The following is an 11,871-nucleotide window of genomic DNA, read 5'->3' as shown; positions in this document are numbered from 1 at the left end:
CATATAATTTCGGATCGGATCGGATGAAAATCATATCAATCCGAATCCAATTCGAAAGTCCGATTTTATAAAACACAATCCGTATCCAATCCGAAAATCCGAAATAGAGTGGATCGGATCGGATTTCGGATATCCGATCCAAATGCACAGCCCTAAATTTTGAAGTGTGAAGAGGCGGCTAAATTTTAAACTTTTTGTAAACTTGACTATTCTTTAAATATCGGTGTTAAAAACGGCTATTTGTGAACTTCCCCCAAAAAAATGACCGGTTGGGATGGCAAGAACTAGAATTCATTCTCAAATCATATAAGTGGGCATTGGGACATAAGAATTGTAAAATTTCGGGTAAAAAGCTGATTTTTTCAAGCAAAAATGGTATATGAAAATTAGAGTTGTGTTTGGACATGAATATAATTTTGGATTAATTTTGAATTTTTGTGAGTGATCTGAAATAAAAATTTTGAAAAACAACTTTTTGAAAATTTTCAAATTTTCAAAAAATTCTAAAATTCATCTTCGAGTGAAAATTAAAAATTTTATAGCCTAACACCAATTTCGAAAAAAAGGATAATTTTTCAGAGAAGAGTAAAAAAAATTGGGATATTACCACTTTTAGACCGCGCCAGAAACTATTTACATTTTGTAGCCGAAAGTGTATAAAATTTGTATAAATTCTGTATGTAACATATAGGGTGTGTGTGTGTGCGCGTACGTACACACACACATAGGTGAGTTGTATATATATATATATATATATATACAAAAAAAAAATATACATTTTTTCGGCTATTATTTTGAGAGCAGCTATATAGTGTCATTTTTCCAAAAAAATTATGGCCAAACGGACCCTAAATCAAAACATAACTTTGGTTCCAACTTCCATTTTCAGCTGCCTTATGAAATAATAGGAAGGTATGCTCATGCTTGCTTTAGATAAAGCTTGATAAACTCTTACAACTCAGAAGCGTGGCAACGAGTGAGTTTTTATAAAATATCGAGCAGGTAGCTGCAGTCGATGTAACAATTGTTTTTTGCTCATCCAGATATAGCTTTCTACAGCTCGAGGTAAACAAGCATCAGTTGGGAAAAAGAAAAGAAAAGACAGAACTAAGAGTCACTGATTTGTTGCAAGCTAGGCATTGATGCTCCTGCTAAGAATGACTTGACGAGAGTGAGAGCTTGCTTCGGTCTATGCAGAGCGACTTCATGGCCAGCACCTCTTACAGTAACAAATGTCAGCCCTTTGTACTCCTGTGTCCATCCTCCGACCTGTTTTACCCCGTTAAGCATAGTATGTTAGTAGTTTGACGCGATCAGAATTGATACTAAATCAAGAAATAAGCAATTCCCGAGCTATACAACAACAACCAACCCGGTGTAATCCCAATGGTGGTGTCTGGGAGGGTAATGAGTGTGCAGACCTTACCACTACCTTGTGAAGGTAGAGAGGTTGTTTCCGTAATTCCCAAGCTATAGTCAGATCTAATTTGAGGTACTTTTAGACTATGTTGCGTAGACTCTTCAAAACAGTTGTCACACCCGTGTCGAATCCTCAAAAAATGCACTACTTTTGGAGGATCCGACACACATCCATCAACATTTTCGAAGAGTTCGAGCAACATAGCTTTTAAAAGACTCAAAATGGAAAGGACAATAAGCTAAGATTGAGCAAAGAAAATACCTGTCCATCATCATACCACGCTCGCCAGGGACTAATTGTTGGCAGTTTTAGAGCATCTATGCTGTAACGGGTTGATGTAACTGGAATCACAGCATCCGTGTCACCACTGCCATAAAAAAAACACAATAAAAGATCCTCGTGTTATCTGCGTATTATCAATCTTGTTCTTGGAAAGTCTACAAGAGGCTGAAAAACATTTTGATGTGCATGACTGAAGAGTCTTCACTAGCATAAGAAATTCAAAGAATGATGTTTGTGAGCAGTTGAGTATATATCAAAGCTTTCGACTTCTATGGTTTCAAGAGGGAGAAAATGTTTATTCTTCAATGAGTTTACTCCCTCCGTTTCATTTATGTGGCATTATTTTCAAAAGAATTGACACATTTCTATATTTGGGAACGGTTTAACTTTGAAGGTTCGGACCTTAGTGGCATGATTTTATAGCCATAGTTTTCTCATTGCATATTCCCACAAATTCCAAAGGTCTCTTCTTTCTCAAACTTCGTGTCCAGTCAAACTAGATTACATAAATTGAAGCGGACGGGGTGTATGCTAGAGTGAAGTATCATCAGCGATTTGCAACTACATCTCATGGCCTTTTTCTTGCATCTTAAAATCTCCATGTTTTCCAACATAGCAAGTAAACATGAGAAGAGAAAGAAAAGCTTAGTATTTAGAATCAAAGCACACCTGAAAACCCAAATACGAAGGCCTGACTGTATCAGTTCACGATAGACGTCCAGCACTGTCTTGGGAGAATCCTTCCAACCACTGGATACTTCTTCACTGCAAGTAGGGCAAATGAGTAAATACATGGCGTGCAACCAAGTATAAGACATTACAATTGAAAGACATTGGGGCTCACTGAGTAGATTAACCTAAGCAATAATGCATTTTGACTCTTATACAATAAGGAAATTGCACGAGATTCCCTTTAACATCTTTTTTGCCCCATAGAATTCAGCTTTTTCTTTCTTTTAGACGGCAACCAGCCCTCAACTTTTGACACCATTGTAAACCACCATGTTAAATTCTTAACCTCTTCTACTTTTTATTTTGCTATGCATGTGGATGGCAATGAAAGAAAGAGGGAAGAGGTGAGAGAAAAGCAATAAAAGAGTAACTCGCTGCTAAAGAAGAGAAGATATATATAGCAAGGTTGCTGATTTTTCCAGTGAGCAGGTGCTGGAGGAGAAGAGAAACTGGCTCACTTCTGTTGTTTCGGGAAGGCGGATAATAAGAATAAATAGGAAGAGGATTCTTTTTAAGTCCTATTTTTGCCCTGTGATTCAATTACTTCTAATATAGAATGCAAGAGTTGTCAACAATATATTTATGTGGCAAATAGGTTCGTAGCACCACCATATGAATTCAGTAACATAATGTCCTCATATTCCGTAGATGTACACACTTCTTTTTTCATTGAAATCAAATTGAGAAATCTTCTCTTGTGGTAACCTGCTAAAATTTTATTCATTCCAAATACCAACTTTCGGGTAGCTACAACATTGCGACTAGGAATCCCCCTAGATCTTGAGGAGATATCCACTAAATGAACAAAATGAAAATACCTGCAAGCTACCCATTTGAATGACGAGTTTCTCTTATGAACATGAAGAGCCTCCTGAACTTCAGGAAGATTGAAGTAAATCACGGAGTGCTGCTCTGTACATGGATCATAGCTTCTTCTGAGATGGCCCACCCTCTATTTAACGGCATGAAATTTTATCAGTGATCAAAATAGTGCTGGTTAAATCTTTTTCAACATTTTAATCTCCTGTTCTATTCAGCATGGTATCCAAGTTCAAGAATTACATTGTCATCATTTAAGAAGTCTATACTAAAAAGATAACATATTGATAACATCTCAATCATCGTACAGGAAAATGGAAATAAATAGAAGAAAGTACAATTTAGTGATAGTTTACTTTCCAGTCCATCGCCTTCACAATTATAGGCCGGCAATGACCTCTAAAAGCTTGGCAAATGAGTACCAAATCCCAAAAATATCGTACGTTAGCAGTTTGGAATACCAATTTTGATGACGTAAACCATTTCTATCTTCCCCATTACGATATTTTATAAAGGAAGTCTAACTCTTGCCAAGGTCATAAATCTCGCTCTTCTGAGTTTTGCATATTAATTATACTGACGTCAAACTTTTGTTTGAGTTAAGCCATTAACAGTACTCACATGGTTATCACTTTTCTACATCTGTAAGAACTAAGAAGTGGCTCTCACTTCTTGCCATGCCATAACTCTTTCTAATGAAATACACTGACAACATTTGACAATGAGATAAAAGAACAGATAAACAAAAAGCAAAAGCTGTCCTCCAAAGATATTCACCTCATCACTGTAATCTGTCATTTACTTGAACTATGTTCGAAACTCATTCCTTCGAAAAACATTAATTGATACTTAGACTTCCCTGATACTAGGATTCATCAACATTAGCACTCTAAAACAGCCATGAGCCCATGATAGCGAACATTAAGTGAATAGAGTTAAACCTTTATCATTGAACTTAATGCGAGAGTAAAGTTCTAGTCACTTACGTTGCTCCTTTTGAGCAAGTGGTTTAGCATACTAAACTTGGCTGTGCATGTTGGGGTGAAGATGCTGTAGCTATCAATATTTCCAACTTCTTCATTAGCCTGATCCAGAATCTTATCACACTGCTCTGAGGGTCTTATAAATGATTGGTAGTCGCACAAAGCATTCGCCTGCTTGAATGTTTGGTCGGAAATCATTCCAGCTGACCACATGAATTGAAATAGTCCTAGGTGGTCATGATAGTCATCGGTCAAAGCATTTCCGACCTGCAATGCTCATTACCTTGTATTAATACTAAACTACACAAATGCAAATGATTCGTCTTTGATAATCTTATATGTGTGTGTGCATAGAGTTGAGAAATAGGCGTGCATACCATGAAACCTTTTAAGTTGATTACTTGCTTCTTTACACCCTTGTTGTACCTCACAATAGCTTGACTTAGCTGAGGAACATAATGCCCTGGTCCACAATCAGGAATAAGTAAAACCGAAGTTGTTTCGGTAATTGAATTTAGCTACTCAAGAAAACAAACATAAAAGAACCAGAATATATCAAGGAAACATAGTTGCTTGTATAAAGTCCAATCAAATATTGAGAGGCTAGATTGTTGTTGTCATCTCGACATCTTTGAATATTGAAATATTGGCCGCAGTAAATCATATGAAGAAAGATATTTATCAAAAACAGACATCAATCATATGAAGAAAGATATAAGATTAGTGGCAGTGTGGTGAATTGTCAACGAACAACTTGAAATCAATCAACTCCAAGGAATGCTAACGCCCAAGATTTGGCGTACAGTAAATTATATTACTTAGTTGTTTGAAATAGGGATTTATAAACTTTCTATCAACCCTTTAGGCAAGCAAGACAAACCATACTTGAATCTGTACTGTCAATAACGGCATCGAGCAAATGACGTCAATTAGTAAGTTATTAACAAGTTAAAGCATCTTTACGAGTCCATCTATACATTAATATATACAAGCAATCGAATTCCTGAAATATTTAAAGATTTCCTCTGTAAGCATAAGAGACACATAATTTCATCTTGATGACCAGTTACTTATTTTGCTGCAATGCACCCGATAAATTTGGTCGCCATCAATCGAGTAGGGTATCTAATCATATTGCACAGAATACAGCTAACCAGAAAATGATCAGAAATAGAAATTTCACAGGAAGCTTAGAAAATTAATTTTACCAGCATAGCTCTCTCCTGTAATATAAAAGTCTCTTCCTTTATATTCTGGAAATCGTTCAAGCCACTTCAGTAAAAATGCAAGGGAATCCGCAGCTGTAATGCAACAATTGAAGGAAATTTAATACATATATACAGAAATATATGAATGATAACATCAGGGAGATAACTTAAAAGGTCAAATTATTACCTGTACGAGCGTCACCATTGTTGAGATGATCAGATGAAGTGTTTGAATAAGAATAACCAACTCCAACAGGAGAGTCGAGAAACAGCAGGTTTGCAGCTGCAGAAATAGATAGAGTCAGACTTCGTCCTGATAAGTTCCTAAGACACTGCTTCCTAGAATTATGTCAAACCTATACATACTTCGGAAGCAATGTGACTCAGGGTAAAAAATGTAACAGCACATGGAAATATCCAGTGAGTTTATGCACTATAGGGTGATTGACTTAATCCTGCTTGTGATCATGCAAATTTAGAAAGTTGGTATCCAGTCGGTACAACCCCCCCCCCCCCAAAGAAATTAAAAGGAAACAAAACAGCTAGTCATTTCCCTTAAAGTTACAAATATAACCATTGAAGATTCCGTTTAGTCATTTCCATTAAAACAGAACAAGCCTTGATTATCCAGCAACATTCTTTAAGCTTCCTTGATAATCCAAAAACCAAATCCATGAGAGAGAATCCTTTTTAATCAGATTGGACCATTTACAACCTCATGTGAAATAGGAGAACCATAAGGTTCTGCCTGTCACTATATTCTATGTTACCAAATTGCTAAATTTTTCAATTAATGTCGAAAATGCTGAAGTGAATGGCATGAAGAGAGAGCTTAGAAATGCCTAATATGTATATTATATATCTCATAATTGATAATTTGACGAGAGAGCTTAGAAATGCAAAAACCCTCAGAAGCTAGCATAACTTTTTATAGCAAGAAAGAAGAGATATTGAGAAACATACCTAAGTTCCAAGAGTAAGGATTCCAATAAAGGGTCTTCCCATCTTTCTCAATATGAAAAGGTCCAAGTTCCTCAGCTAACCCATAGGCAATCGATGAACATCCCGGCCCTGCAAGAACCCATAATCAGTGAGAACAAATCATTTGGCACAATCGACCACATTGAGCAACCAAGAACTATTCTTTTAATAAATCTTTGTGTGAGGAAAATGATCATTCAACGTCAAGCATATGGGAATTGATGACTCTTTCAACAGTGGTGTACCTAGGAATTTATACAAAGAGATTCAAATGTAGCAATCTTTTAACCCCTTTGCCACTTCACTAGAATTGTTTCTTATGTCAAGGGATTCAACACCATATATATAAAAAATTGCTTTTGCCCTATTTGAACAGTATAATTTTTCAGCAAATCCCTTCTTTCTTCAACCTAGCTCCACCACTGCTCTTCGATTTTTGTTATATACAACAAAACAACCAAAACCAACCTAACACAAGGGCATTCAAAAGTCGCAATTTTTGAACCCCTTTGCCATTTCACGAGAATTATCTCTTATATCAAGAGATTCAACAGCTTACATGTAACAAAAAAATGTATTTTTTTCCCTATTTGCACAATATAATTTGTCAATAAATCCCCTCTTCAATTTTTGTTATATAGAACATAAGAATTAAAAAAAAAAAAAAAAAAAAAAAAAAAACAACCTAACATGAGCTAAAAGAAAACAAGAAAATGTAACAAGAATGCAAAAGTAGTCATTTTTACCTTTGCCACTTCACTGCCATTTTCTCTTATTTCAATGGATTCAACAACCCATATATAACCGAAAAAACGAATTCACTATTACCCTGTTTGCACAGTATATTTTTTCAACAAATCCCCTCTTTCTTCAACCTAGCTCCATCACTGCTCTTCAATTTTTGTTATATACAACATAAGAATCAACAAACCAACCAAAACCAACCTAACACAAGCTAAAATACAACAACAACAAAAAAAAAAAAAAAAAAAAGGGCATAATCTCATAAGTGGGATCCGGAGAGTGTAGTGTATAGAAAACCTTACCCCTAGGCTATTTTGGATAGACACTCCGCTATGGACAAATGTAACACAAGCTAAAATAACAACAACAACATACCCAGTATAATCCCACTAGAAATAGTACTAGAAAATGTAACAAGAATGCAATAAAACAAAAAAAAGAGCAAAACTTGAGAATGAGTTATTAATCAAACCTCCATTAAGCCAAAGAACAAGAGGTTTTGAAGATGGTTCATCTACAGCTTCAAAGAACCAATAAAAGAGAGCTCTTTCAGATTCTTCATTTACAGTAACATAACCAGCATAATTTTCAAAATTCACATTAAACCCTTGACCAGGAAGCTTACTAACTTTATCTAATTGCTTTTGTACTACATTTGAGTCTACAAAACAACTACCCAAATGAACCTCAGTAATGAAAAATAGAGCAAAAACAAGAAAACCCCACTTGAGATTTGACATTTCTTGGTAGGATTTTTAGTGAAATGGAGTATAAGGGGATATATAAAGAAGTATTTTTTTTTCCACTGTTTTTGTTTAATTTTTGAAAATAGAGACCTTATTGGCCAAGAAGATGGGGGGGGGGGTGAATTATTATTTGTTAACGTAAGGGGTACTGTTGTTTGTTGCAGTGTTGTGCACATGATTCATGTTTTTGCTTGTTGTGTTGATAGAAAAGCTGCAATCATTGTTGCATATGATGGAAACGTGTACATGTTGCAATTGGTTGGCTAAAAGAAAGGTTGGAGATTTTTGTTTATTTATCAAGAATTAACTCATTTAATGCTTAAATTAAAAATAGTCCGTGGATATATAATATATATACTTCCTTTGTGGATATATACTATATATGTGAACTTGTTTCCTTTTTAGCTCCAAAAACATTGTACACTTTCTTTATTTGAAAATAATTTATCTTTATGGAATGATTTATAGTCACACATAATACATGTGCCTCATTTTATACTAGTTCCAAAGTCTTCTTTATTTCTTAAACTTCGTGCACAGTCAAATACTTTCATATAAATTGAAATAGATGGAGTATAACTTATGTATAATATGTGGATAACTTTATGTATAATCAATATATAACTCTTTGAGGTGATTAATTCGAATGCATCGCTTTAGAATAAATCGCGGCAAGAAGTTCCGCTTTAGAATAAATTGCTTCCTACCAAAGACGACTTTGCTTTCAAGATCGAATCCAAGACCTCTAGTTAAAGATGAGAGGGTATTTGCTATGCCATCAGAATTGTAGTGTTTTATGTGTTTCGCTTTTGTGATATTCATTTCAATTTATTTGATGTAGTTTAACTAGCAACAACAACGGCCCAATAAAAATTCACTAGTGGAGTCTGGGAGGGTAGTGTGTACGCAAACCTTACTCCTATCCCGAGGGAGTGAAGAGGTTGTTTCCGAAAGACCCTCGACTCAAGAAGACGAAAAGAGAAAAGAGATAATATATCAGTATCATCAACAGAAACCAAAGGAATAGTAACAGCATCATAAAAATCAGAAAATAAATGAAAAGCAATAGCCATAACCAATAACTAGACCCGGTACTATGAAAAACAAAAGAGTAGTGAGAACACATCATTAACCACTAGCAGTCTAAGACAAAAATCCTATCAGACTAGCCTCATATAGTTACGAAGTAGAAATAGACTCAACTACCTCCTACCATACAACCTTAATATTCGACCTCCACAGCTTCCTATCAAGGGTCATGTCCTCGAAAATTTGATGTCACGCCATGTCCTACCTGATTACCTCTCCCTAATACTTCTTAGGCCGCCCTCTACCTCTTCTCGTGCCTTTCAAAGCCAGCCACTCGCACCTCCTTACCGGCGTATTTGAGCTTCTCCTCTGTATATGCCCGAACCATCTGAGTCTCGCTTCCCATATCTTGACATCAATAGGAGCCACGCCCACCTTCTCCCAAATATCATCATTCATAATCTTATCCATCCCAGTGTGCATAGTTTAACTAGCAAGAAGATTAAAAATGGAAGAAATATTTTGGAAACTTATGCAACATATCTTGAGATTTCTGTGGCTTCTAAATCATGTCATTAAAATTAAAATAAAACATTTAAAATTGGATTGCTTTCAAATATAAAAATATGTAATTCTTTTTTAAATACACTAATGAAAAATTAGTGTTACAATTCTCTATTTATGGATTGTGTAAAGGTTTCTAAATAGATTTAAATGGCATTGGATCACTCAACCCATTGCTTTAAAATTCTGAGTTGGATGTCCAAATTCTTTTTCAACCTTCTCCCTATATTAATATACTATTCATCCTTAAAAGTTTTTAAACCTGATTTTGATAAAATTAATCTTAAGAATATTATCTCTCTCTTAAACTTTCATTCTATTGCATTTCACTAATTGGAGCAGCAAGGATGGATTTGAAAGGGAAAAAAAAGTATTAAATGTAAACTTATTTTCTAATAGAAATACATTTTGCATTTTTGATGAGTTATATTAAACATATTAACATGGAACAATCATCAAGAAAAAACTGAAACAAAGTGGACAATGACGTATTCATCCTATTAGTTGGAAAGTTAGATCCGTCTAGTTTTACAATTTTTATTAAATTGAAAGAGAAAAATAACCAATCAAAACTTTAGAAAAAATAACAAAAGAAAGGGATAGCAATTTCTTTCTTATCAACCGCACAAGTAACTTCCATATTCTAACAATTTAATTTGAAGATAATGCATAAAATTTTCAGAATCAGGCATCATAAAGGATCAAAATTGTCTTTACTAATATAGTCCATATGAGAATCACAGTTTAAATCAAGTCTTAACACTGAAGACATGATTCAAACTTGCATTTGCTTAAAGCAAGAGCATATCTCACTACTTTCCTAATCTGAATGTGTAATTGTCGTAGCAGGAGCAGAGTCGGTCAAATCATATGTGCATACATAAACTGCTCAAATAGAGGTTATGAACCCTTCTGTGTTAGAAGTAAATTTTTTGTTGTAAAGAACCTATTTCGGTACTTAACATCGGTTGATAACGCACAATGGAAGACATTCAACCCAATGAGACCGATATTTCAGATCTTGATTGGACGAAACGAAAAATATTATGAATAAATAGAAGTATGTCTTGTTCATTAATATCTCATAAACAACAGTCATACCAACTCTCACACAAGCTTCCCGCGGTTCATTCATCTGACTGTAAACTAGGTGAAGAAGTCAGCTAGTGTTCGGGAGTGCTATAAGAATCCGATGGCAAGAATAGTATCATATGCAGGAATAAGAGTGACATTGTTCACAAGACTATAATGTAGTACATGTTAAAGAGTTATAGGCTATGCTTAGACATCAATGTGTTTTCTCCCTTAAATAGTAGAGTTGTAGCATGGAAAACTAGAAAACTTGAAGTAGAGAGGTTTGAGCTTGTAGAATCTGCAAAAGGGACATATAAATCACAATGATAATATGACTTATATATCGCAATCCGATAATGTAACTTATAACCGCAATTTGAAAACGCGACTTTAAATCGGGATCCCATAATGGGACTTATAAATTGCAATTTTGTAAATGCGACTTATAAATACCCAAACACGATTTATAAATTGCAATTTCGTAAATGTGGCCTTATAAACAAAAATGCGACTTAACCTATAAATCGCAATGCTCAAATGCGACTTATAAATCACTATGTTCAAATGCAACTTATAAATTGCAATTGTCAAATGCTATATAAATCGCTATATTGAAATGCGAGTTATTAAGCGCGTTACAATGCGACTTTAGTCTGAATGGCCACTAATTGATCGACTACAAGTAGAGAACTGGGGCTTTAGTTTAATACTCAATCACGAACTGTTAAGGATAATATCTGCTTTTTAACATCTTTTTCCCTCTAAATGTCTTTGCTAAATTTGATAATTTTATTAGATTTGTCAATGGAACAGTAGTTTGAGCTTCAGCTGAACTTCAATGGTGATGAGAGCATGACCTCTTTGCCATGAGAGAAGGGAATGGAGAGAAGAGGGAAGAAGGAGAAAATTAATCTTCCAAAATTATGATCCTCTGATTGAATTCTAAGTGGAGAACCCACTATATACAAAAAATGAAAATGAAAGAGAATAAAACTAAACATAACTGACTAACTAATAAGTGAGTTGGCTACAGCTGTCAACTCACTGCTACACTAACCAACTAACTGAGGACTAAGCTAAGTAAAGCTCTTACTAATTTATATAATTAGTCTTAACACCCTCCCTCAAGTTGGAGGTGTAGTAAACACAACCAACTTGCCTAATGTAACACTATGTTTGATCCCAGTCAGAGCCTTGGTGAGAATGTCTGCTAGCTGATTATCTGTTCTAATGTGGTGGAATGAAATCAAGCCTGTTTGTAGTTTATCACATACAAAATGACAACCCAC

The 11,871-nt window shown here is 34.9% G+C and overlaps 1 protein-coding gene across 1 annotated transcript; it reads right to left on the bottom strand.

Annotated features, from left to right (window-relative positions):
- Nucleotides 1–902: 902 nt before the first annotated feature.
- LOC104236950 (serine carboxypeptidase II-2) lies at nucleotides 903–8,070 on the bottom strand. Its single transcript, XM_009791003.2, has 10 exons — nucleotides 7,642–8,070; nucleotides 6,408–6,515; nucleotides 5,632–5,727; nucleotides 5,445–5,537; nucleotides 4,614–4,699; nucleotides 4,240–4,503; nucleotides 3,253–3,386; nucleotides 2,372–2,467; nucleotides 1,682–1,787; nucleotides 903–1,269 (listed from the first exon to the last, which is right to left on the bottom strand). The coding sequence occupies exons 1-10, from the start codon at nucleotides 7,907–7,909 to the stop codon at nucleotides 1,108–1,110; spliced, it is 1,413 nt and encodes a 470-aa protein (XP_009789305.1). The 5' UTR covers nucleotides 7,910–8,070; the 3' UTR covers nucleotides 903–1,107.
- Nucleotides 8,071–11,871: the final 3,801 nt, after the last annotated feature.

This window comes from Nicotiana sylvestris, chromosome 11 (genome assembly GCF_000393655.2).
Source record: "Nicotiana sylvestris chromosome 11, ASM39365v2, whole genome shotgun sequence".
Taxonomy (NCBI): Eukaryota; Viridiplantae; Streptophyta; class Magnoliopsida; order Solanales; family Solanaceae; genus Nicotiana; species Nicotiana sylvestris.
This window is presented reverse-complemented; position numbering and strand designations above follow the sequence as displayed.